At 42.3% G+C, this 27,416-nt stretch overlaps 1 protein-coding gene and 1 long non-coding RNA gene across 8 annotated transcripts; one reads left to right on the forward strand and one right to left on the reverse strand.

Moving 5' to 3' along the window:
- Positions 1-316: 316 nt before the first annotated feature.
- Positions 317-7,313, reverse strand: LOC106595174 (uncharacterized). Of its 5 annotated transcripts, none has more exons than XR_006769501.1 (6): positions 7,042-7,313; positions 3,773-3,872; positions 3,464-3,568; positions 3,174-3,352; positions 1,461-1,503; positions 317-1,287 (listed from the first exon to the last, which is right to left on the reverse strand). It is a non-coding gene; the product is annotated as an uncharacterized lncRNA (long non-coding RNA). The 5 variants fall into 5 exon arrangements; XR_006769499.1 differs by having other exon boundaries at positions 3,464-3,593; XR_001326359.2 differs by lacking the exon at positions 7,042-7,313 and having other exon boundaries at positions 3,773-4,127.
- On the forward strand, positions 6,979-27,416 carry LOC106595288 (60 kDa lysophospholipase). 3 transcript variants are annotated; one of them, XM_014186734.2, is made up of 18 exons: positions 6,979-7,298; positions 10,711-10,849; positions 12,792-12,827; positions 15,277-15,388; positions 15,680-15,805; positions 15,885-15,968; positions 17,801-17,927; positions 18,032-18,144; positions 19,213-19,398; positions 19,481-19,594; positions 19,869-19,988; positions 20,295-20,390; positions 21,835-21,998; positions 23,647-23,733; positions 24,161-24,260; positions 24,430-24,495; positions 25,086-25,109; positions 25,506-27,416. In XM_014186734.2, exons 1-18 carry the CDS (start codon positions 6,986-6,988, stop codon positions 25,548-25,550), a joined length of 2,052 nt encoding a protein of 683 aa, XP_014042209.1. In that variant the 5' UTR covers positions 6,979-6,985; the 3' UTR covers positions 25,551-27,416. The 3 variants fall into 3 exon arrangements, with proteins under 3 accessions (XP_014042209.1, XP_014042300.1, XP_045572178.1); XM_014186825.2 differs by lacking the exon at positions 25,086-25,109; XM_045716222.1 differs by lacking the exon at positions 12,792-12,827.

Here is a 27,416-nt window from a genome sequence, read left to right on the forward strand (position 1 = left end):
GGAGATGTTTTATGCTTAAAAGCAGGGTTCGAATTGAGGGGTTATGTGAGGACATAGGCCTTGTTATAGAGACGTGAAAAAGCATAAGCTACCACGTATTTGCTTAGCCATAGGAAAAGCAACTGTCCAGATGTTATAAAGCGGTCTAGTCTATAACAATGATAAACTCCACTATTATGTCCGTAGTCCACTAGCCTACCGAAGGTTTTGCGCAGCTAGATTTAACGTAACCGAAAACACCCCAGCCTGTTTTGATCACATGTCATGAACATTTGTCATGAACATTTAAACTGTTTGTCATTGATTTGGCCCACATTTACCTACATATTTGATAGACATGAAGACATATATTTAATCTGGAATTGACAAACAAAATCCTGACTAGGATCCCGATTTTCCCCCACGTCATTTACTAATTAGGCAAAATGTATTCATATTATTTGCATAAGCTAACCATTGCGATGAATGTTATTTATCATCTTAAACAGGCATCAGGGTAAACATAATATCATTTCAATGCCCCCCACACACATTAATGTGACTTACCTTACCTATCACAAAGCAAATACATTTGATTCATACACTGGCTTGTCTGGCTGGCATGTATTCATTTTAAACAGGCATTCCCTTACCTACACTGAAATAACTTTAGTCCTCAATTATGATACAATTTTTTTACATTTAAATCATAGCTCATTAGTACACCCCTGTGGTTGAATATATATATATATATTGTTTGTCTTATGTTACAACTAATAATGTTGAACTAACAAATACCATCAAGAGATAGTTACAATTTACAATAACGAACACCTTATGAAACAGCTGTGAAAACCAATCTAGCAATATTTTAGATTTAAATACATAACCATTGATATTTTTTTGGTACATGTGTGTCAATTTACATTCAGATTTTTTGTGCACTCACATGGCAATCATAGACTGAAATACAGAATTCTGGTGTGTGGAATTGAGAGCAGGTGGGGCTTGTGTGGATGGGAGGTTCTGCCTGTCACTTGTTTTCAACAGGTAGTGGACTCGAAGAGGCAAACTGCGAAGTCCAGGCGCTGCTGCCCTCTTTGTTCTGAGTGTTTGCAGTGCTAGTGTTTTTAGCTAATCTGTGCAGCTCACATTATGTGCCCAGTATGATAATTGTCTTGCTCTTTCTTAGCAGATAATGACAACTTGACAATAACAGTAGCTGATGTAATGAAAAGTTGGAGGGTGGTTGGTAATGGAGGACATCAGGTGGATCCATGTCTGGGTGTTAGGCAGAACCCCTAGGTCCTGGAGAAGAGGAGCAGAGTAAAGGGAACAGGGTAGGAGGAGGACTTAAACAAGCAAACACACAGGTTTAATGATTATCAAGTATGTAAAAATACAGTTATTGAATTATTTAATTTAAATGTTTGATTAGACATGCAATAATGACAGAATAGCAGACAGAAAAGAAAGGATACCTGTGTAATTTTTGATGTCAGTGGGGTTGGTAAGGGATGGTCCCTGGGAAAGATAAGAGAGATGAGTAGAGAGAAACTCGAGGGTGGTTTCATGATGACTGGAGTCATACACCTTAACAGTACCTAGCTGGAAATGGCAGTTACTTAATGTGTTCCAGTGGTTAGCCTTGAGATGTACTATTTGTAAAAACCCCTGGGCCAGTGTTGGTACTGCTGACAGCATGGCGATGCCACCCACCACAAGGCAGAAAATGCAAATAGTTATGACATTTTTATATTCACCCAGGGGCGGAAATCCCGGGGGGGACGGGGGGGACACGACCAGCAATTGTGCTGATTATAGACACTTAATAGCGCGTTTTTAAGTTTCAAAAGATTGCGACCCCCCCACCCTTTGCCTCACAATGGTTTGATCCACTGCCAGTTCCTTAGTTGGCAAGGTAACAGAGGGGTGGTATCCACTGTCTGAAAGGCACTCCATGAACGTAACTGACCTGAGGTTAATCCAGTCAATCGCGCACACACACTAGCTGAATATGCAGAGCTAGCGCGCAAATATTAACTATTAAGCTAGCTAGTACCTATTCCATTTATGTGGCCTCGTCAAAGATGGAATCTTTGCTATCGTCAATTTATTCCAAAATCAGCATGCAGATGATGTAAATTAGTGCTTCAAAGTCCCTGTGATAAGGTTAGCGATAAACTGAAGTCCAAACTGGTCTCGGTACAAAAGCTAAATTGTCGCAAGGGAACTTTTATTTATTTATTTTATTTCACCTTTATTTAACCCGGGTAGCAAACATTATAGCAAACACCACTGAAACGGAATTGGTGCTCGCTAGCTTTGCAAATTCAGCTATTGTTGGAAGCCAGCCATTATGAAACAAACTATTAAAATTACAAAAGGTTGCAGCATATGTTGTGTAAATGGTGAACTCATACAGCTGTCAACTCTTGTCATTTTAATCCGTTTCACATTTGCTAGCTACCTTTTAGATCGAAGCCCAAATAGAATGATAAAAGATAAGATGATAGAAGCCCATCTCCTACTGTAAATAACCTACACACTGTGTGTGTGTGTGTAGCCAGCCAGCCAGGTAGAAAAATGGCAGAAAAATAAAAGACGGACATCAGAGTATTTTTCAGTACACCAAAACGCAAAGTAAGAACCCTACTAGCCTAATATCTCAAAGACTAGTTGATAAAATGTTCATAAGAAAGAAATGAAATTCTAATGGAAATGTTTCACAATGATGTCATTAGGCAGAGCAGGCAACAGATGGCACACAGACAGCAGAGTTGGGGACAGATATGCAGGGACAGACTGGCAGAGACAGGGAGTCTCAGGTAAGTTTGTTGAGTCTTTGTTTGGCAACATTATGAAAGGTTCTCCATTTTTTTTACTTGTAAAATAGGAACATAATTGGAAAATGCCATGGATACCCCCACTCTCAACTTAAACTGGTGTCTGAACTAAGATTTGTTAAAGGCAATGGTATTGCTGTTGTGATTAGTTGTGTAGTTTTGGGTACCGGTAGTTAGGAGTACGGCAAACACCTTATTTCTTTGGTTCCTCAATATACATTTACCATATTACAATGTAGGCTATGTGTTACAGCACTACTTTTGGTGTCCCCCTCAGGAATTGCTCTTGAGAAAATGTCATGTAATTGTCCCCTCCAAAGTTGATCAGATTTTCGCCCCTGTATTCACCTTAACAGATGTTGACCCCAGCTAGGAGCGAAAGAGCACCAAGCTTTCCGGGGTCTCGCCTTCCTTTCGTCCTTCTTCCAAGCCAAATAATTCACCTAGATGTCGAAGCACTTGGTCCCCTTGATTCTTCTCGGGTGGCTCTCCTTTTTCTCATGCGCTCAGTCCATGTTCAATCTCACCTTGATTGATAATAGAAATTAATGCAATTAAATTTCATATTATTAAAAATACATCTCTTATATCTCTTGGAAGGCCAGAAAATAAAATTAACAGCGGACAATAATTTTTACCTAGTCAAAAACCTCCACATCCTTCTCAGTCCATGCCTGAAAGTGGACTTCGAAGGCGTTCTGATCTGGTTTGACAACTTCCACATCAGGTGGAGTATCAGTGACCTCAAAGTACGTTATACAAAAACAGCTAAATAAAAACACTAAGTCAATAAAACATTTTAAATACTACAGTATATGCAATAATGTTATATACAATTGTATTGTTTACATCAGTTAACTGCTGCGGCTCCCCTCCATATAGCAGGTGATTCAGAGTGAATACTCTGGAGGCCTGGACACTGCTGTGTTGTGTGCAAAGATAATTACCTTCAGATTGTCCTCCTTCCACCATTCCTGGTACCCGTCAAGGGACTTGCCCATGGCAGTCCCGTTGGTCCGTTCATCCAAACGTGAAGTCACCATACATCTACACATTCAGTTTATATATACAGTTGAAGTTGGAAGTTTACATACACTTAGGTTGGAGTCATTAAAACTCATTTTTTTCAACCACTCCACAAATTTCTTGTTAACAAACTATAGTTTTGGCAAGTTGGTTAGGACATCTACTTTGTGCATAACACAAGTAATTTTTCCAACAATTGTTTACAGACAGATTATTTCACTTATAATTCACTGTATCACAATTCCAGTGGGTCAGAAGGTTACATACACTAAGTTGACTGTGCCTTTAAACAGCTTGGAAAATTCCAGAAAATGATGTTATGGCTTTAGAAGCTTCTGATAGGCTAATTGACATCATTTGAGTCAATTGGAGGTGTACCTGTGGATGCATTTCAAGGCTTACCTTCCAACTCAGTGCCTCTTTGCTTGACATCATCGGAAAATCAAAAGAAATCAGCCAAGACCTCAGAAAAAGAAACAATAGTATGCAAGTATAAACACCATGGGACCACGCAGCCATCACACCGCTCAGGAAGGAGACGCGATCTGTCTCCTAGAGATGAATGTACTTTGGTGCGAAAAGTGCAAATCAATCCCAGAACAACAGCAAAGGACCTTGTGAAGATGCTGGAGGAAACAGGTACAAAAGTATCTATATCCACAGTAAAACGAGTTCTATATCGACATAACCAGAAAGGCTGCTCAGCAAGGAAGAAGCCACTGCTCCAAAACCGCCATAAAAAAGCCAGACTACGGTTTGCAACTGCACATGGGGACAAAGATCATACTTTTTGGAGAAATGTCCTCTGGTCTGATGAAACAAAAATTCAACTGTTTGGCCATAATGACCATCGCTATGTTTGGAGGAAAAAGGGGGAGGCATGCAAACTGAAGAACACCATCCCAACAGTGAAGCACAGGGGTGGCAGCATCATGTTGTGGGGGTGCTTTGCTGCAGGAGGGACTGGTGCACTTCACAAAATAGATGACATCATGAGGATGGAAAATTACGTGGCTATATTGAAGCAACATCTCAAGACATCAGTCAGGAAGTTAAAGCTTGGTAGCAAATGGGTCTTCCAAATGGACAATGACCCCAAGCATACTTCCAAAGTTGCGGCAAAATGGCTTAAGGACAACAAAGTCAAGGTATTGGAGTGGCCATCAGAAAGCCCTGACCACAATCCCACAGAAAATATGTGGGCAGAACTGAAAAAAACGTGTCCGAGCAAGGAGGCCTACAAACCAGACTCAGTTACACCAGCTCTGTCAGGAGGAATGGGCCAAAATTCACCCAACTTATTGTGGGAAGCTTGTGGAAGGCTACCCGAAATGTTTGACCCAAGTCAAACAATATAAAGGCAGTACTACCAAATACCAATTGAGTGTATGTAAACTACTGACCCACAGGGAATGTGATGAAAGAAATCAAATCTGTAATAAATTATTCTCTTTACTATTATTCTGACATTTCACATTCTTAAAATAAAGTGGTGATCCTAACTGACCTAAGACAGGGAATTTTTACTAGGATTAAATGTCAGGAATTGTGAAAAACTGAGTAAATGTATTTGGCTAAGGTGTATAAACTTCCGACTTCAACTGTGTGTATATATATATATATATATATATATATATATATATATATTTAACTCATTGTACTATCAGTGTCAATTTCTAAAAAACTCCAAGCTAAATTTGGTTAGCATCAAGCTAGCAAACTGTTACACGCTATTTTCGTATAAATATTAACACTAACGCATTTGATCATGACATCACATATTTACATATTACCTAAAGTAAACTGAGCCTTTGTTCATGGAAAATAAAACAAATTGGATCCATAAGTTTGAAAAAAAAGTACAGAACGTTTGTACGCCATGTTAATTCCTTCTCATTCATGTAAACCATTAGCAACCTAGCCTAACTCCATTAACTTACTGACAATGGGGAAAATACCAACCAGTTTTTCACTCAGTTAATACTGCCTTCAAACATCACCAAACTCTTGGACTATGCAATTAACCATGTTACCTCAATATTTTGAGTCATATAGCATTATCGCACATTACATGCCTGAATTAATAGGGTAAAATTATGAGACAGAGAAACGTTCGTTTTCAGAACTTGTCATTCTCCATAATGAAGAAGAAATGTTAAATATCTCACTAATCATGTAAGTCAGACACGTCACGCAGACGTTAGTAAAGCGTTGGTGTCATGTCATGTCAGGTGGTACAGTTGCCTAGGCTTATATATGCCTTCTTCTGGTGAGTCTCACATGCTGACCACAGAGCTTTGCAAAATACATTTACACATACATGTTATTCAATCATTGCATCCACACTGCTCAAGCGTGCCAACGAGCGTCTGTGTTGCCAAGCGCTAAAATAGAAGTCAGTTCTATTTGTGATGCTGAACACAGTGCAAGTCCTGACTCCCATCTCTTCATTGGTTTATAGAAGCAGATACCCACATGCCATCTCCACATTGGCTATAATTACGTGGGTGATTGAAAGATGAACTGAGTTCGGTCAGTAGTGGTAATACACCTTATTATGAAAGTTAGATGGCAATTGCCATATAAAGTCCAAAGAAGAAAAAGCCTGGAAGGAGGAGAGATGACTAGAAACGATTCCGTTGACTGTTTTATGTGTGGATCAATTGTCGGCGTAGAGGACCTTGTGCATTTCAGGTAAAATAACAGCAACGTTTATATCCTAGGCCAAATTAGCTAGTAACTGCAAGTTAGCTAGCTAAATTCCCATAAATGTTTAATGCTTTTCAACCTGTCCCCAAATTAATATAATTGTTTTGATATTTCAGTGTCGTGATCGCGTTTGGTCTGGATGGACAAAATCAATTTGCACACGATGGCGCGGGTCTGGTTTGGGCATGGTGTTAGTCTCACTGTTATCATGGCATTGCATGCGCATTGTTTTACTTGGAAAAACATTTTGGGCAATATTATCATTGTGAATCATTATATTTGCTTAGGTTTATAATACAATCAAGCAGATTAGTAACATTACAGTTCTGATATAGATACGTTTCTCTGTAAATTGCGTTTTGGCACATCACAGCACCCTGTCATTGGTAGCGGTCTGTCACTTTAAGAACATCCCTTGGTTCAACATGCACTCTTCCGCCATCAGCTGTATAGGAATCATGGCGGAATGTAAAAAGTCTACCTCATATCCGTCTCCAGCTTCAGAAATGACCTCTCTCACTAGAGCTTTGTCCCATTCAAGGTTGAGTCAACTTGATCAGTCTGATGTGTTTAAATCGCAAACTTCTTTTTACCGGAGCAATGTGGCACAGCCAGGCCGACGAAGGAGGTTGTCGAGCAGCAACAGTGTTGAGTCTCTAGATGTGAGCCCCTGTGCTGAAGCGCGAGTCTTGGTCATCAACACCGGAGGAACTATCGGGATGATGTACCATAATAACGGTAAAGAGGTTTTGACCGGGACTTTTAAAATGTATTTGTTGTTGCCCAAACAAAGTACATTTATTTGATTTGAATGATGCTGTGTGACGCGCGCATATTGATGGAGGAAACTTGCTAGCTACAGTCGCAGTGAATTCATTACACAGACGAAACGTTTTGCAACAGAAACCATTTACTCCAAACGAAAAACTATTGCAACGGAAACGAGTTTATATTGGTCAAATTCTGGTAGGTCCCTCTCCGTTTCCTTCCGTTTGGTTCTTAAACGGTAAACTGTTTCCGTTGCAAGACGTTATGAATACACGTTTCGTGAGTTGTCAAATGAAACTGCTGTTACACTTGTTTTGTAAATTATAACAATAAAACACTTAGACGTAATTATCTAACTGTAGAACAGGAATCATCAACTACATTCAGCCGCGGATGGTCGTAGGGGGGAACATATTTACAAATAATCGCAAATTGATAACAAGAAGCCCAAACAGAGATAATATGTGATAGTCATTTCTAACATTATTTTTTTTTTGTATACGATCACGTGTCTCTCTATTACGCGTGGAATACTTGGGAACACAGTTACAAAATTAAAGTCATTTGAGCTGATTTCCTGGTGTTTTTACAGTTTATTTTTTATTTAACCTTTTATTTAAGTCCGTTAAGAACAGATTCTTATTTACAATGACGGCCTAACCTGGACGACGCTAGGCGCTGCTCTATGGGACTACCAATGACGGCCGGTTGCGATACAGCCTGGAATTGAACCATGGTCTGTAGTGACGGGTCTATCACTGAGATGCAGTGCCTTAGACCGCTGCGCCACTCGGGAGCCCAGCAATAAAAATAAAACATAAAAATATATAATTTTTGTTCAGGAAACGTAGGGAGGAATAAAACCACCCATCGGCCACATTTGGGCTGCCAGTAGGGGAACCCTGCTGTAGAAGGTCATGTGAACTTCTTGCAACATATTCGTTGTACCTTGAAAATCATGGTCATGTTTGTCCATGCATGTTTAGTAAAGATTAAAGTTTCAACATTTGCTACCAACACACAGTGTGGATGGATGTGTACTGCCCTAACGGTCAACTAATGAATAACTAGCTATGACATACAAGATTAGGCAACAGCAGGACTCAACTTAATAATATTATGTTTAAGGGTACAAGACAAACAAAGGTATTGTTTGCTTCAGTACTGGGTAACTGTCCAATCAGTCACAGTTGAACTAAATGATAGTGTTCACCACAAACCTTTGGCAGTCTAGAATATGAATTTGAGGAAAAGATCTGCTGAATCAGGAGCTTTCATCCACACACCCTTACAAAGATAATTACATTTGCGATACAACACTGGAACTTTTATCTGCCCATCTTTTCAACTCCATTCTTTGGATAGAGAGAGAAACTCTCTGCCTCTGTAATAGTGGCAGAGAGTCCCAGTGGGGAGACTGCAAGGGCGGTTCTTCGCTCCAGTGCCTTGCCGTTCACCTTTGCACCCCTGGGCCAGACTACACTCATAGGGCCTACTGAAGAGATGAGTCTTCAGTAAAGACTTAAGTTCGAGACCAAGTCTGCGTCTCACATGGAGAGACAGACCATTCCATTAAAATGTAGCTCTATAAGTGAAAGCCCTGCCTCCAGATGTTTGCTTAGAAAGTCTAGGGACAATAAGGAGGACTGTGTCTTGTGACCGTAGCGTATGTGTAGGTATGTACTGTAGGGCCAAATTGGAGAGATGAGAACGTCCATGTAGTGCTTTGTAGTTTAGAAGTAACATCTTGAAATCAGCCCTAGTATTAACAGGTAGAAGGTGTAGAGAGGCTAGCACTGGAGTAATATGATACATTTTTTTGGGTTCTAGTCAAGATTCTAGCAGCCATATTTAGCACTAGCTAAAGTTTTTATTTAGTGCTTTATCAGGGTAGCCGGAGAGTAGAGCATTGCAGTAGTCTAATCTAGAAGTGACAAAAGCACAGATTAGTTTTTCTGCATCATTTTTGGATAGAAGGTTTCAGATTTTTGCAATGTTATGAAGATGGGGGGAGAAAGCTGCCCTTGAAATATTATTGCTCTGTTTGTCGAAAGAGAGATCACGGTCCAGAGTAACGCTGAGGTCCTTCAATTTTATTTGAGACGACTGTATAACCAGCTCTTTGTTTCTTGGGACCTAGAAATAGCATCTCTGTTTTGTCCGAGTTTAAAAGTAGAACATTTGCCGCCATCCTCTTCCTTATGTCTGAAACACAGGCTTCAAGGATATGCAATTTTGGGGTTTCACCATGTTTCATTGAAATGTACAGATGTGTGTCGTTCGCATAGCAGTAAAAGGAGAGAGAGATCCTGAAACGGAACCTTGAGGAATACTGAAAGCTACTGTTTCCTGAATAGTTCATTTCCTGGAATGGGACATGGGGAAAGAATGAAGATTCCTTTGTGGGCCAAGGAAATGTGTTAACTGTTAAGCGCTTTGGATCAAATGTCTGCTGAATGCGATCTCTAGGCTAACCAGCCCTTCTCATTTCATTCAGCATCCATTACTGTGGATGGTACTTGGAGTAAACACTAGACCATAAATAACATGGCCATAGTTTCTAGGTCTACCGTTTTCACACCATTCCAAAGGTTCTGTTGGGAAGTCCCAAGAATTATCTTTATGCAATCTTTCCATCTACTGTAACATGTGGCTGGCTGGTGGTCCACTTTTCACAGGTCCTAATTTTAGCCAGCAGTTTATTCCAGGGGGTTGGACTCAGGTTTCACTCCTCTCAGCTGCCCTGCCTCATCTCTCCCATTGAAACGCATTTGCAGTCATGTGCCAGTGTGACACTTAGCCTGCAACCTACTCCGGCTACTTGGGGACTCATTTCAGGAAATGGGCACTCAGTGGTAACTGACTTCACCATTGAAGACCCAGGCTCTGTTGTTGGTTTATTAGATTAGCATATTCTGGTAGGCTATTGACCTATGATGAGTTATATAAGACATTTCCCAATACATGAATGATTAGAACTATATTCCAAACAGCCTACTTTTCATATTGATGTAATTCTCACATTTGCCACTAGGGTTGAGTATAATACAAGGCATGATTTACTGGGAATAGTAAACCTGGGCTACATTCGATAGCCAAACGCTTTCGTAGCCAAACGTTATTGAACGTTGCAGATAGAAATGCCACGAATAGAGCTGACGTGAAACCTTATTCTACATGTCAGAGAGTGTGTGTTCTACATAGGAATATGCTATCTGAATGCTCCAAAATGTTGCTTACTGCTACCCTCTCTTCAAAATAAACATCACACTCAGATCTATGTAGGCTGTTATTGGGCTCACCCTTCCTGAACTCTGATTAGTTATGTTGCTCTGTACACTAATGGCAACATCTTCTTTCTCTCTGTCCCTCTCATCCACAGTGCTGTCCCCAGAGCCTAATGCGTTTGTTAAGGCCCTGCGAAAGCTTCCCATCCTCCATGATGAGCAGTATGCCCTGCAGACCCGTATGTACGACTACTACAGCACGAGTGGCCCACAGGAGAACACCCTTGTCCTGCCGTAAGTCACCCATACACTCCACCTCACCTCACCTCTCCTGGGCTCCTCTGCAGCCTTCTATTTCTGTTTATTCTGCTTCTTTTTACTTTGTCTTTGCTGTTATTAATATATAGGCTAGCGTTAAATGTTGACATGTTTTACTTTATTGTACAGTCTTCGTACAATCATTCAAACTGTGAAAAGATTACTATCCATGTAACACATCATCACTGTAGAAAACGCAACCTTGTGCTGTTTGACTGACAAACTTCAGATGGAGAGTTTGGAGTTTGATACAGATGATGATAAAATTAGAGTAGAGTAATAGTAGTTAGGCTATAACTGTTCTTATAGAAATATGTGAAGGGGACCTCAATCTACCGGTACTACCGATACATACATTTTCACGCCCTTACCATTTCTTTAACCAGGAGATGAGTGTGTATTGTAGGGATGCAACGGTACACAGTGTGTTATCGAACCGTTCGCTACGCCCCGTACGGTTCAATATTTACACGTGAACAGCAGAATTACGGTATGCCTGTCATCTTCCTATAATTTCCAAAATGTTGTTATTGCGCTGCAGACTACACACACGTTGTACATTCAGATCCAGAGAACCAGACGCACAGCTTGTGGCCGTTAGGGGGCTCCTGAGGGCTGACAAACTTCACTCCACAGCAATGTCTCAATGTAGTGACCGCAACCCTCTCCCTGTTAAACAACTAATGGACAATTTGCAATGACTTCTCAGTAGGAAACCTCTCTAAAGGGGCCCCATGAAGAGGGGGGAACTAAAAACAAATATTATCTCATCTCCAACGTGACAATGGCGAGCGCTAGCGAGACAGAGAGAAGCACATTTAAAGAGGCACCGCCGTCTTTCAAATCTGCTGTGTGGGAACATTCTGGATTCAGCGGTCAATACAATGACGAGGGTAAAGAAGACCATAAACAAACAGTCTGCAAAGTACAGTCTGCAAGCGTTGCTTTGCCACTGTCGGCTACTCGAGTGGAAACACTTCTAACGTGTCATTTACGTGGCCGTCACCCGGCCGTATCCCTTGCAGGTGGAGCTGGAGCAAGGAGAGTCCACTCGTTAGCCAAAACAGAACAATCTCTCGCTGCTGCCTTCCAACAACAATTTGCGACAAATTCAGAAAAGCAAAGAAATAATGATAGCAGTGGGAGTATTCATAGCCAAAGATTTGCAGCCCTATTCGGTGGTTACTGACTCGGGATTTCATCACCTGATGAAAAATAAAAAATTATTACTGCGTTACAATGTCCCCTCCCGCACACATTTCAGCAGCAAACAAATTCCCAAACTCTGTGAAACACCACAGAGAGAAATTGAAAAGGAATTGACACAGACACCCAATCTAGCTCTTTCCACTGATAGTTGGCCCTCCAGAGCAACTCAAAGCTACCTCACTGTGACGGTTCACTATGTACTGGTCTGGGAGATGAAGACCTACAGGTTGTCAAAGCTAAGAAGCACTTTTAATTGTAATGTTTTTCATACAGTAGAAACAGAAACCAGGCCTAGTCAGTCATGCTGCCATTTTTCTGGATGGAAAGTTTCATTTGTCTATAGGCAAAAAGAAGAGTTCATTGTTTTAAGGGTGATGTTTTTATTTTTTATAATATAAAGATACCGAAACCATACCATTACCGTGGTAAGGCGTGATACCTACCGAACCGTGGGCTCACGGTACCGTTGCATCCCACAAGACTGAAGCTCTGCTTCCTGTTTTATAACCATTGACAGCTTTTATTTCAGGGCTTTTCAACCTACAAGGCAGGATAAAAGTTGACCTCCTCCCCCAAAATCTGTTCACTTTGACCCCTCCATAGCAGTAGGCCTACAGGATATACAATGTTTGTTAGGGGATATCATACACACGTTTCTATTCCCTGCATGCCTGGGAACATTTCACTCTAAAACTGTCTGTTTTGACAGGATGCCGACACACCTCGCTGATGAACTATCAAAAAGGTCCTGAAATACTGGTAGCATACTGTGCCTGCGCTACGCTGTGTGGTTTGAATCCTCTGTATCTGTCCCGCCTGGTGTCAAACAGTGCCTGGCAGGAACAGTTTGCTCTGTTGTCTGTGTGGACCTGTCAGGGAGGGATCATTGGAGCACACACCTGTAGGGAGTTGTGCTGCAGCATTTCAGTAGCGGTGTTCACGCCTGCCTGACATTCTACCCTTATTCCCTCTCTTCAGATACTTCGCCTCGCTCCCGCTGGAGGGAGCTACTCTCATTGGTTCATGTCTAGCTAAAAACAGTGCAGAACAGTCAAGTTCTCATAATGTTTCTGTAATGTTACAGTAGCAACCCCAGGAGTATTGCTGCTGCCAGAGAGAGAATAGGCATGCGAGGGGTTGCTGGTGCCACGCTGGCAGAGAGCGAGGCTAATCTGTGTTGAGCATGTTTGATTCCTGTAGTCTGGTTCTCAGTGCGTGTGTTCAGGAGCAGCGAGAGGGCCCTCTGCTGAATATGGTCCTGGCAGGTCGGATCCGAGGGGTGCTGGCTATCGCTCTTCCAAACGGAGGTTGCCTGAGCCCAGGCCAATGCACCCTGGGTCAAATCCCTCCCAGCAACCTCCTCTCCTTTCTGGGCCTGTGATGCCGGTGGCAGTGGGGGCGCCTCTGCCTGCCTGCACGCTAATCGCTACACAGACACCCAGCACAGGTCTCAGCACCTCCACCTCAAACCCACTCAGAGCAGCTCAGGACCACAGATATAGAGACTGGAGGGGGCAGGGTGGGCCTGGGTTATAGGGGACAGATAAGAGAACTACACAAGCATGCTATTTTTAAGCTGTTTGCATGAAGGGGGGCTGGTGGCACTGTGCCTGCTTGGTTCATGGTAATGTTTGTTTGGAGGACTGCCATGTCACCTCCATAGCCTTCTACTCCTCATCGCTTCAACAGTCTCACAGGAGATTCATAGGACGTATGGATTCAGATTCCGTCCCACAGACAAATGTATCAGTCTCATTATGTTTTCAGTGTAATTTCAGAAGTTGATTCAATCATACTCTTTCCTCCTTGCTTCTGTAAGGTTAATTTTCATAATTACCATCATTATGTTCCTTTTTGTGGCTTCAAGTTAATGTTGATTAACACATACTAGCTGTCACCAAACATTGCTGTTAAATGTCCCTAATGCCTGAGTTATTTGGTTTTTGTTTCGTTTATGTTATGCTTTGCAGTGAGCATGTGCAGTGGACTTGAAATAACATTGACAAAGCTAATGTCAATATATCCTAACATTGCTTAAATGTTTTACATTGTGTGGAGTAGGAAGTTGGTTTGTTGATTTTATTGAACAGCTGAGTGAAAAGCAGCAGTAGTGAGATTCCCTGTGGGAAGCCTTCACCCCAACCTCCCATTTGCCTCTGTCACCACTCTGTTCCTCATCAGCAGGCCAGGCCACAGGGCAGCATCCTACCCAACCCTCGATATGCTAATACCCATTTCCCTGCCACACCGTCGGCTATACCAGGAGATAAATGAATCATTTGTGATTTGAATATTGTTTTCAGCGACACTATCACTTTAATATTATCAACAACATATGTCTGAGGATTGTGTCTGGAGCCAGGGCTAATTAGGTGGGTGTCTTTAGGCCTTTGCTTAGGTGCTGAGGGGTAAGCTTGCTATTTCCCCTGCTGTTCTATTGAACCCTCAATAAGGGGGGGTTCAATGGTTTGCACCCCCTGCCCTCCAGTGTCTTGTCCCATGTCTTAAAAATGGAGATTAGACGGTAAATCTTTGCACAGCTGCTTAGTCCAGGCACAATCTCTTAATAGAGTGCAAGCAGGAGAATACGGGACGCCAACGTTACCTCCATCTAGAGGACATATTAATATGCATGGGAGGCCAGGATGAGCTGCCCGTCTAATTAGAACATGGGGTCTCGCTAAAACATGAACACACCCCTTTTCATCCCCCCTCCGTACTCCCAAAAGGCACCCCTTACCCCTCAGAACGCCCGCAAATTAGTAACTCCTCATGCAGCATCATAGACTTCCCAGGGAGTCGCCCCCTCCCTCATCATGTCCATAATTCACACCCAGCGCTTAGGAACTGGTTTGGGCACCCTGCTGCTGAAACAGAAGGTCCAACCAAATAGATTTTGTCTCGCTTCATAAAGTAGGCTAGGCTTGTTTCACTCTTTTCCTTTATCTTCAGCCTTTTCCTCATGTTAACAGAACCGGCTCCATGTCTTAATGAGTTTGTAAAGTAAACAGAACAACCAAGACAAAAAAGAGGGTTGTTTAAAAAAAAAAATGTAATAGCCACATTTGCTTAACCTGGATTGTTTGTGTCTCTATGTAAACTGTCTTCTCTGTTGGAGACGCAGAGTTTCTTTGGGTGTTTTCTGAAGATTTGGTTATTATAGGATGATTGTGACTCAACTTGTCTTTTCCCAGGCTGTGTAAACAAAATAAGAGGATAGTGTACACTGTTTTAGAGTACAGCCCCTTGCTGGACTCTTGCAATATGACCACAGATGACTGGGCTACAATTGGGAAGGACATTGAGGTACTTGGTGTGGTCATTTTATTTATCTGCACTTCACCCCAACATTAACCATAACCCTGACTTTAACCATTTACATAAGCAGAGGCATTATGATGCAATAACACAACAATCTCAAGTCATTCACTGAAGTAAAATTCAGCTGTCCCTTTCCTGTTATGTTACTGTACTGGAGCGTTTGTATTAAATACAGTACTTATTTCAAGTAGCCTGTGGCAAGATGTAGGCTACACATTTTGACCTTGGAACCTTTGATTAAAGTCTGATCCTGTTCTCTTTGTCTCTTGGTTCCAGAAACACTATGAGAAGTATGACGGTTTTGTCATTCTCCACGGCACGGACACCATGGCCTACACAGCATCTGCTCTGTCCTTCATGTGTGAGCACCTGGGGAAGCCTGTCATCCTCACCGGCTCCCAGGTACACCTGCCATCCGTACAGCTAAACTGCTTCATAAAGATAACAGAAGGGTGAAATGTTGTTTTATGACCTCTTGCAGGTGCCGATCTATGAGATGAGGAACGATGGAAGAGACAACCTGTTGGGGGCACTGCTGATCGCTGGTCAGTTTGTCATTCCTGAGGTGAGTAGAGGAGGGAGGGACACTTCTTCTTGGAGCAGCACTCACACACAGCTGACTACATGTCACCTGCACTTGTTTTTGAATGCAATGTAGTTGAATCATCTTGGCCAAATATTCCTAGTTGCACATTTTTAGATGAGAACTATATCACATTTCTCTTAATTGAATGTGTTCATACTATTGTCCATGCTGTTGACATGTGTCTAGCTTTTTAGCCTGCTATGGTAATAAGGTGATATGACTGGCTATGTCCTCCCTGATTGATGAAGTGTGAGGATGAACTTTGTTGGCAGACAATAGGCACCAAAAGCCTTAAACCACCTGTCTAACAAGACTGTTCAGTAAAGCATGAATGTGTGAGTGTCGCAATACAGGACCTGAAACTGCCAGATGAGACTTCTGAGTTGTCAAAGCATGTTTTATCTTTAAGAGTCACGGAATAACAACATGTACACACTCTCCGGGGCCTTTATATAATGCTGTATCTAGACGATGTGCTACTATCGATAAAGATGGAATGATACCTTTTTAAATGAAGATATGAGGAAAATGTGATTGTAATTGTGTTTTATCAATTGGTTTGTCATATGCTCTGTTAAGTCAATAGCACAAAATGACTGTGACTGTAGAAGGGAGCGTAGAAAACATTAAGGATACGTTCTTTCCATGACAGACTGACCAGGTGAATCCATGTGAAAGACATGATCCCTTATTGATGTCAATCAGTGTAGATGAAGGGGAGGAGACCGGTTAAAGAAGGATTTAAGCCTGGAGACAATTTAGACATGGATTGTGTATGTGTGCCATTCAGAGGGTGAATGGGTAAGACAGAATATTTAAGTGCCTTTGAACAGGGTATGGTGTTAGTAGCCAGGCACACCACTTTGTGTCAAGAACTGCAACGCTGCTGGATTTTTTTACGCTCAACAGTTTCCCATGTGTATCAAGAATGGTCCACCACCTGAAGGACATCCAACCAACTTGACAAAACTGTGGGAAGCATTGGAGTCAACATGGACCAGCATCCCTGTGGAACACTTTCGACACCTTGTTTTGTACACTTCGTGTATATACTATACCACTAGTACAGGGGTAGGCAACCATGTTACTGGACTCCCAGACCAGGGTTAGAGGGGGAGAGCGGCTGAGTGGCAGGACAATGGGCCTCAGGCTCTTGTCAAGGTATCTCTGCGTTAAAATTGATTTTGATAAAATGCTATTGTATTCGATGTCCATAGCAGCCCATACCATAACCCCACCTTTACAATGGGGCACTCTGTTCACAACGTTGACATGAGCAAACCGCTCGCCCACACAACGCCATACACGTGGTCTGCGGTTGTGAGGCCGGTTGAACGTACTGCCAAATTCTCTAAAATGACATTGAAGGCCCCTTATAGTAGAGAAATGAACATTAAATTATCTGGGAACAGCTGTGTAGGACTTTCCTGCAGTCAGCATGCCAATTGCACACTCCCTCAACTTGAGACATCTGTGGCATTGTGTTGTGACAAAATCGCACATTTTAGTGGCCTTGTGCCCCCAGCACAAGGTGCACCTGTGTAATGATCATGCTGTTTAATCAGCTTCTTGATATGCCACATGTAAGGTGGATGTAATATCTTGTCAAAGGAGAAATGCTCACTAACAGGGATGTAAACAAATTTGTACACAACATTTTTGTGGATTTGGGACATTTCTGAGATCTTTTATTTCAGCTCATGAAACATGGGACCAACACTTTACATGTTGCGTTTTATATTTTGGTTCAGTGTATATGCTTAATAATGATGTCTTAGGAGGTTTCATTCATTCTCCATCTGCGTCTCTAGGTTTGTCTGTATTTCCACAACAAGCTGTACCGGGGCAACCGTGTGACCAAGGTGGATTCTGGGAGTTTCAATGCCTTCAATTCTCCTAACCTGGCTCCTCTGGCCAATGCTGAAGTGGATATTAAAAGTAATCAAGTGGTGTAATACTGGGTCTGTCCTGTTATGTGTTCAAATCTTTGACGTGGCCGATGGATTGATGTTTTCACTGAACTCTTTCCCTCTCCCCTGCAGTTAACTGGGACACGGTGTGGAGAGCAAACACAACCTCGCGGTTCAGAGTGAGCACTCAGATGAACCGTAATGTGGGTCTGCTGAGACTCTTCCCTGGCATCACTGCGATGACTGTAAGAGGCTTCCCAGGGTGGGGGTGAGAAGGGGTGGATAGTGGCTCTGCCCTGTTTCTGTTGACTATTCAACCACATCATTAAATCACAACTGTCTTCCTACTTCTGATATACGGCAATAGTTAAAGTAATACCCTATTGTAGAAAGACTAAATCACAACTGTCTTCCTACTTCTGATATACAGTAATAGTGAAAGTAATACCCTATTGTAGAAAGACTAAATCACAACTGTCTTCCTACTTCTGATATACAGTAATAGTGAAAGTAATACCCTATTGTAGAAAGACTAAATCAGAACAGCCATTTGGGGTCATATTTATCTAAAACTCTTCATTGTAGCTCTGTTGTGGTGAATCCTCTCATGCAGGTCCTACTGTGTTTTCTGACGAGCCAGCATCGTGTGGGCGTTCCAAGTGGTCTGCATACAGCCGGGAGCAGCTTTGGGGCTGCCAGCGGCGTTTAGTCCAGTGAAAAATGAGACAGGGTTATGGGGCATGTCCAATTACCCGCTAAAGACGAGGGGCTTGGCACAGACACTTAAACAATTAGATACGCCTCCCTCGCTACAGATTGAGGGGAGGATGGCTTTACTGTCTCAATCTGGTCCCTCTGCCTACGCTGGCCATCATGCTTTTTTAAATTTATGTTATCTGCCTTCCATGGTCTCTGCCAGCATGGGGTTTATTTGGGGTTCTGTGTTGCACACATTTTTGGCTAGCTAGCCGCTTGATCTGAAATCCAGTGGAAGATAACTTGCTATGATTCCCTCCCTCCACAAGTTGAGTCTCAGGACCGTTGCCAAGTGAAATGCTGCTGTCTCTGAACACCTTGAAGTTAATGGTTCCCCCTGCCTGGCCATTTGAGTCATCTCCTCCAGATGCCAGAGCTGGTGTTTTAAAGAGAGATCCTAGAGCCAGTGAATCACCCTGGGGGGCATATGCACCAGATGGGCTGGGGGTCTGGGCAGGTTGTTAAACCTGATCCTAGCTTCATACACTCCTTCTTTGTCCACAAGCCAGACTGAGATGGCCGCTCATCTCGCTGTCTGTGTCTGTTTGTGTGTGCAGGTGAAGTCCTTCCTGCAGGCGCCCATGGAGGGCATCGTCCTTGAGACGTATGGTAGTGGAAACGCCCCTGACAACCGTGCTGACCTGCTTGAGGAGTTCCGGAATGCCACAGAGAGGGGCGTGATCATGGTCAACTGCACCCAGTGTCTAAGGGGTTCTGTCACCACATCGTACGCCACCGGAAAGGTACCCCAGAACACTGTGTTCAGTGGGAGAGTGCACATGATGTGGATGGATGTGTGTTAACATGTCTTCCTGATCCCCTCAGGCCTTGAGTGACGCAGGACTGGTGGCAGGCTGTGACATGACTCCTGAGGCTGCCCTGTGCAAGCTGTCCTACGTGCTGGCCAGGACGGACCTCAACAAAGAGGCCAAAATAAAGGTAGGAGTCCCAGTCAAACCACTCATTACCTCACTACACTTTGTAGGCCCCTTATAGAAAATCTTTTGAAGCGAATGTCAACATTAGGCTGAACTTTAGAGTGACATCTGTGTTAGTCCTATTTTAAGAAGAAAATACCAGCAATAGATGGCAGGGATGATTCACATGCGGATAAAGCTCAGTGACATGATGGTGGAATCCTTGATCATGCTTGTCTGTATTGACTGTGTTTGTGTGTTATCTGTCCTTTGTTGTCTCTGTTGTACCTGTCCAGATGCTGAGTCAGAACCTGAGGGGAGAGATGATTGCTGACCTGCAGGGGGCCAAGCTCACTCTGAGCGACAGTCGCTTCATCCAGGTCATCGCCAAGTCCCTGAGCATCAGCTGTAAGGAGGTGAGGCCACCGCACAGCCAGCCACATCACACACACTCACCACCACTGAGTCTACGGGGTTACTTTCCACCTGACATGTTTTCATCGGGCTCTGGCTTATCTGATAGGACAGTGAAGTACAAAAAAACAACTTTCTCAAGTCATTGCAATGCCAAAGAGGTTGGGTTTTTTCCAAAGTGTTAAATCCAACTTGATAGTGTATTTTTATAGGCGTTACTTACAACACGTTACATAAAGCATTCCTCTACTGATTGTCAGTCTTTGTATTGACATGACAGCTGATGGTTTTTCTGCTGATGTTTCCAGGAGCTAGAAGCCGTCCGGGATGCTCTGACCCCCACCTTAGCTTGTGCCGCTTCTAAGGTGGGAGACGTGGAGGCCTTGGATGCCATAAAGGAGATGGTGAGGAACATTTACGTAAATATAACATGTCTGTTAGTAAAAAGAATCACTGCAACAACTGACCTCACATACTATAAGGAGGGGAGAAGAAAACACCTGTTCTAACCACATGATTACAGGACTGTAGGACAGAGTTCAAACCATATGTTTGTGTGTTATATGACACGTTTCCATACTGATACCACAGACTTTGCACTGTACCATGAAAGTCACATATGTTATGATGACCTGACTGGTTCTGCTACATTCACCGGCTCAATGCAGAATGCAGATAGATGCCTAGTAGCCCAAATGACTCTCAAAATCCAATGTTAAATACCAGTTCTATCTATTCCTGTTCCACTCTGAAGACTGTGTTCACCTAGCCTGCTTGGTGAAAAGAATACAGCATATTTGGTCTTCTTTTACGAGACCCCTTATGTTGAAGGTCATTTTGACCCAGTAGTGAATTTAACAACTCTGAAATACTATTTAACTTCATTTTTTTCACCATGACCCCTCATCTAGACCTCTAGGTAGGGTTAATTAACTTGTAAAACAAAGAAACTATGTACTTGACCTGCAATTTGACATTGACCTTTGTGCTAGAGACAAACTGTATTTTATGCAGTAAAGGTCTAACCATGACTATCTCAAGGATATAAGTATGTTTTCCTTGTGATGTTCAGAGGCCGAAGGATAGTGATCTGAAGTTTGGCTAAAAATTAGCTTAAAATGTAATTTGATTTATGACTTTGGTATAAGTATCAAAGATTTATGTATTTAGTGTATTGGGTCAAATTGACCCAGAACATCATCAGTGTACAGGGTGAAAGAGAAAAATGTGTGTGCTTGTATTACTCCCTCAGTCCCACGCTACAGTTGGTTGAACCTATTTTATAGGTGATATATTTAAGCAATAAGGCCCGAGAGGGTGTGGTATATTGCCAATATACCACGGCTAAGGGCTGTTCTAATGCACGGATAAGGGCTGTTCTAATGCACGGATAAGGGCTGTTCTAATGCACGGATAAGGGCTGTTCTTATGCACGGCTAAGGGCTGTTCTTATGCACGACTCAACATGGAGTGCTTGGACACAGCCCTTAGCCGTAGTATATTGGCCATATATCACAAACCGACCGAGGTGCCTTATTGCTATTATAAACTGGTTACCAACTTAATTAGAGCAGTAAAAATGTATGTTTTGTCATGCACGTTGAATACGGTCTGATATACCACGGCTGTCAGCCAATCAGCATTCAGAGTTTCGAACCACCCAGTATCAATTTGAGATGAGTCTGAACGGTGACAGTAAGGTGTGCACCAGGTCAATGTGTAGCACAACGTTCACTATATGGGTTTGATACCTCAATACATTGTTTTAAAATACACAGTATTACCATGACAGAGTAATATTGATTTATTATTTAACTATACAGTATGAGATGTGTTTCTTGTCATCAGGGCAGTAACCTAAGTCTGGGGGACTATGATGGACGTACCCCTCTGCACATCGCTTCCTGTGAGGGCCACCTCAAAGTGGTGCAGTATCTACTGAGCCAGGGCGCCACTGTCTACGCCAAAGACCGCTATGGGGACACACCCCTACGCAATGCTGTGCGCTTCAGGTAGGACTGAGCTAACATGTGGGCAAAGACGAGAGCTTTACATTTTGGGGGGGTGGCTGAGGTCTGTTGAGGAATAGAGGGATGGCGTTGGTGGAAATGGAGTATGATATGTCCTTAAAAGCTTTGCCTCTACAGTAGATGTTCACCCATTCCTTATGATTCAAGCCCCCAGTAGCCCATTCTAAATGATGGCTTCTATCTGCCCAGGGAGGGGGGTGTGCATCACACAGTAATGATATCATTCACACAGAATTAAGTGGGGCATTTGGCCATTAACAACCTCCTTATATTTCCATGGCAGTCTTTAGAGGGAATGGTGTACAAACAGTAGGCCGCTAGACTGCAGGTCATTACGTTGTCTGAGGCAGGGAGTCTGGGCCTGCTAAATTACTATCATGTCCAGGAGGGGAGGACTGCTACTGGGGCTCTCAGATGGGGGTTGAAACTAGAGGAGTTCTGATGGAGTTGAGGCCACCACAATAATTAGCTGCTAGTTGTAATCTGCCAATAGCGCCAGTATTTATTTTCACCCAAAGTTGTTATTTTCATGTATTTATGATCATTTGTTGACATTGCCGTGTGCTCATCGCTTGGGGAGAGTAAGACATTCAAGGCTGCAGTCTTAAATATCATGCTGTGGGTGCCTCAAGGAGAAATACACAAGTGTGTACACTTGTACAAGTGTGTGTGTGAGAGCACTGAGAAAGGTGGCTGTAAACTGTTGGCAGGGCAGGCATGCCCATGTGGACTTGGAACTGAAGGACAGAGGGTTGCAGAGTGGGATTTTCAACCTGGCAGCATAATTAACCTCCGACACCTGTGTGCTTGGGGAAATGGCCTTGTCCCATTCTGTCTCTCTTACACTGTCAAAAATCAGTAAGTCTCTATGATAATGCAATATGTTCCATTTTGTAACAGTTACAGTACTTGCAATAAAGAACAATTTATGGAATTTGTTAGTTTTTTTAGGCTTTATGCCATTTTTAAGTTTAAACCACATTTCAAAGCCACCTATCTCTCCTTCCTTATGACCATATAAGGAGTGAAACTGAGTGGAGTGGCTTGAACCAGTCTTACCTGTCTGTCTTCAGTTTCATGGATGATAGAAACTGTGACTAGTCTCTTACAAAAGGACTGGAAATACATTAGCCTTAGCTTGCCACTGTCTCTATGGCCAACCCTTATCTCAAAGTGTCCCTGGTTCTGGCCATCTTTAGACATGTCTCTATTTGAGGAGTGTGCCAACTTGGAGCTGTGCTTTCTGCCCCCACCATTGTGTAGTGTATCCTTGGAACTGCTGAGACGTTCTGTTAAGACTCCATGTGTGGGTGGTTAACTGGAACTTGTCGCTACTCGTTTAGCACCCAGTCACAGTGCCATAACCGGTCACTGTCAGCAGATACTTTGAAAACTAGAAATATGACTAATACACATTGCAGTCCTAATAAATCAGACCTCAAACAATGGATCAGTAGTGTTCCACCTTATGGTTTCAGTTGAACTCTGACTCACACTGTGTGATGTTGATTTTCTTTCTACCTTTCATCTTTTCCTTGATTCTAGTTCACTGTGTATAGCATCTGTATTTGAAAAGGGTCGGTCATATCTATGCGTGTGTGTGTGTCTGTCCGTCTGTCTGTCCATCCAGACACAAAGAGGTGGTGAAGCTGCTGAGAAAGACTGGAGCTCATTTCTCCAGGGATGAGTTGGAGGATGCCGGCTCAGAGCTGTGCAGGTGAGAAACACACAGCACTTTCTCACACATGTATTGTCCAATACTGATCCTACATAGTTTGTGCAGGTACGACCAGTTGTCCTAGTTGTCTTGCGTAAACACTTGGAATGCTCCCTGACCACATAGCTTCAGACCTCTGCAGCATCCAAACATCACCAACACCACAGAACCCTGAATTGCTCCGTTTAGCTGAAATCCTCACTTTTAGAAAAGATAGATTTAGTCTGTTACTGGAGCAAGACCTTTGTCTCTGGAGGCAAACGAGCACACTCAGTCCTATTCAGAATCAAGTAGCGGGTTTATTCTAAGATTATACTATAAAACCTGATGTTATTACTGTAGATATCTGATTGCTTGTTTAGTCCCTTTATCATGGAACCTCTTGAATATCAACCCTCCCAATGAATTATCTGGTACTGTGTCGCAGTCTGGCAGCCAGTGCTGACATTGAGGGCCTGGAGATGTGGCACCTGGCCGGGGGAGACCTGGACACGCCAGGCTACGACGGGCAGACTCCGATGGAGGTGGTGAGTGTTTGGGACTGGGAGTCTCTCCAACTTACAAACATGGATAGTAAAGGATGTGTAGGCTAAGGGTAACCCAGTCTAGTTATGTAACATGGATAGTAAAGGATGTGTACTGTAAAAGTAAACCAGACTAGTTATGTAAGATTGATCATTAGGTTTTCTCTCTTAGGCTAAGGCTGTGGGGAATGAAGTTGTGATTGACTTCTTACACCAGGTCAGCCAGTACCACGCCCAGGTAAGAGATGGACTGTGATCTAGCTTTACTGTTCTCCTCTGTGCTCCTCCAACAGTGTTCATCTCTGCCTCAATTAAGAGAGCTTCTCTCCCCGACCTGAGCTCACTGAAATCAAACAAAGTGAATAATATTTTACTGTACCTGTCTTTGTCCGTTTATATTGTGTGACGAACCTAAACCAGTTCAGCACACTGTATGATCCACTTTTTTTCTATCTTCAACTTGTTACAATTTCCTATTTATTAAAAACCTCCTAGTCACCACTGTTTTTCCTCATCAGTCAGATGAAAGTAATGAGGTAATCCATCTTTGGTCATTTTACTTTTCAACATGAGAATGAGTCTCATCTCATCCCTGTATTAACAGATTTGACTGAGTTTTTATAGATGTTTATCAGATTAGCAATATATTTACTAAAACATTACTATGATCCATGCTTGTGAATGAATGGTGTGGCATGAAACATCTAAGAGGTAGCCTATAAATTAGATTTGACATATAGGCTAGTTAAACCATGTAGGCTACAGAATAGGGACGTAGTTTCAACTTTGCCATGTGCTCCAATAACATGTTTTTTTGCTTACTTCCAGCCTCTGTTTAAAGATATTGCTGAGGTAAATCTAGAAGGGCCACAACTAGCTCTTTGGATTCTCCTGTGCTTGGTGGTCATACCTTTGTCTCCTCTCATTGTATGGTGATGTGTTGCATCTGAGTATGACCTACATGAGTGTTTTCAAAATGGCTGCCTGGTTGAGTTCGATTAGACAGTGACACAAACCTTTGCAGTTGTAGTCTGCCTGGCTTTTGTGATTTGTTCCTGTGATGGCCTCTAAGCTGTGTTGTCTGGTATGATGACCGCCTGGTGAGAAGTTTACTCTGAGATGCATTATGTGGATTAGTAGCAGAGATTGCAAAGAAAGCCTTCATTTGATGTCATCACTGCTGCCCTTTGTATTGAACAGCACTGCTTGAAATTCAGCTCTTAACTGTTTTCCCCTTGTGTGTTTCAGAATGGAGAATACATTGAGTTCTCAGCCTGTCCAAAAGAATCCTGAAGGCTAAGACCTTCAACTCTTACCTTTCCATTTTACTCTCTTACTCTGGACATTTGCACAAGTTTGCAGATTAACAGTTTTTATTTAGATTCATCCAAACCATTTACAATTGATATATTTGTGTTAATCTCATATACAGTTGGTAAACTGTAGTTGTAGAAGCACTAGTAGCACAACATTGAATGTCAAGTAATATGGATGCACTGTGCCTAGAACGGGCAGCACTATATCTGTTTGTTTTGTATATACCACAGTATATGATGCATGTGGAGCAATTCACTCTAATATGCATTATCAGAGATCATTGGAAGCACAGGGTAGAATGCTGTTCTTTATTCTAGGCACGTGATGGGTAGAATGCTGTACCTTTTAGATGTGCTTTATGAAACGCTTAGAGACATTTATTGTAAACGGAAATCATTGTGTGAATAACTGTTTGCCTATATGCTTATAGTCTCACTTAGACTGCATGAGTGATACATTTTTTCCACCTCCTGAAAGTACAGGTATCTGAGGTGTTTCCTGTTTATGAAACAGGACAATCCGTCCCTCTGTTCTGCTTCCACACAGCTCCTAGCATCCAAATCCAGCGTCCTCTATAGTTGATAAAAGCATCTGCTAAATTACATTTTTATCTAAAGGAACTTGCAGAGACAAACGGTTACTCCAATCAATGTGAAATTCCAACCCACATTGTCTTCTGTAGTTGGGGTTGCCTCACCCTGCTTACTTGTTTCCCTACTCTAACAGCCCGGGCAGAGAGACCAATGTCATATAGCTGGACATCACTACAGCTGTTATCCAGTAACTATTACTGAGTGGTACACTCCTACTCTCTATGTTCATGGTCAATTAACTATTTGATTCAATTAATTTCGCTACACTAATTTCGCTACACTTGCAATTTCGCTACACTTGCATTAACACCTGCTAACCACGTGTATGTGACAAATACAATTTGATTTGATTTGAAATGTCAACATTATCATTAGTATGTGTCAATCCATGTCATTGTTTTTGTCATGCATATTTGTACTATTGTGTAACTAGTAGAAAATGTATCATAACTTTATACTTGACTGTGATTAAATGTATACATATATGCTGTATCTGAAGCACACAGGTTTGTGGACAACAGGATGTTCCCTGATCGCCTCTACCGTTCAAAAGTTTGGGGTCACTTAGAAATGTCCTTGTTTTTGAAAGAAAAGCACATATTTTGTCCATTTTAAAATCATTGATCAGGTATACAGTGTAGACATTGTTAATGTTGTAAATGACTATTGTAGCTGGAAACGGCTTTAAAAAATGTTTTATGGAATATCTACATAGGCGTACAGAGCCCCATTATCAGTAACCATCACTCCTGTGTTCCAATGGCACTTTGTGTTAGCTAATTCAGGTTTATCATTTTAAAAGGCTAATTGATCATTAGAAAACCCTTATACACTTATGTTAGCACAGCTGAAAACTGTTGTTCTGAATAAAGACGCAATAAAACTGGCCTTCTTTAGACTCGTTGAGTATCTGGAGCATCAGCATTTGTGGGTTTGATTACAGGCTCAAAATGGCCAGAAACAAAGACCTTGCTTCTGAAACTCATCAGTCTGTTCTTGTTCTGAGAAATGAAGGCTTTTCCATGTGAGAAATTGCAAAGAAACTGAAGATCTCGTACAACGCTGTGTACTACTCCCTTCACAGAACAGCCCCTTTTGTTCTGTTTTAGTTTTGTCACCAGTAGATTCTGTTTTCTGTGACTGCTGCTTTATTGCTGTAAGAGGTTGAGAAGTTGCCAGGAGAGATGGTGAATGTCATGCAGTTCATTTATAGAACATGTACTTCAATAAAATACTTTTGTAGACAGCA

The sequence above is a fragment of the Salmo salar genome, chromosome ssa01 (assembly GCF_905237065.1).
Source record: "Salmo salar chromosome ssa01, Ssal_v3.1, whole genome shotgun sequence".
Lineage (NCBI taxonomy): Eukaryota > Metazoa > Chordata > Actinopteri > Salmoniformes > Salmonidae > Salmo > Salmo salar.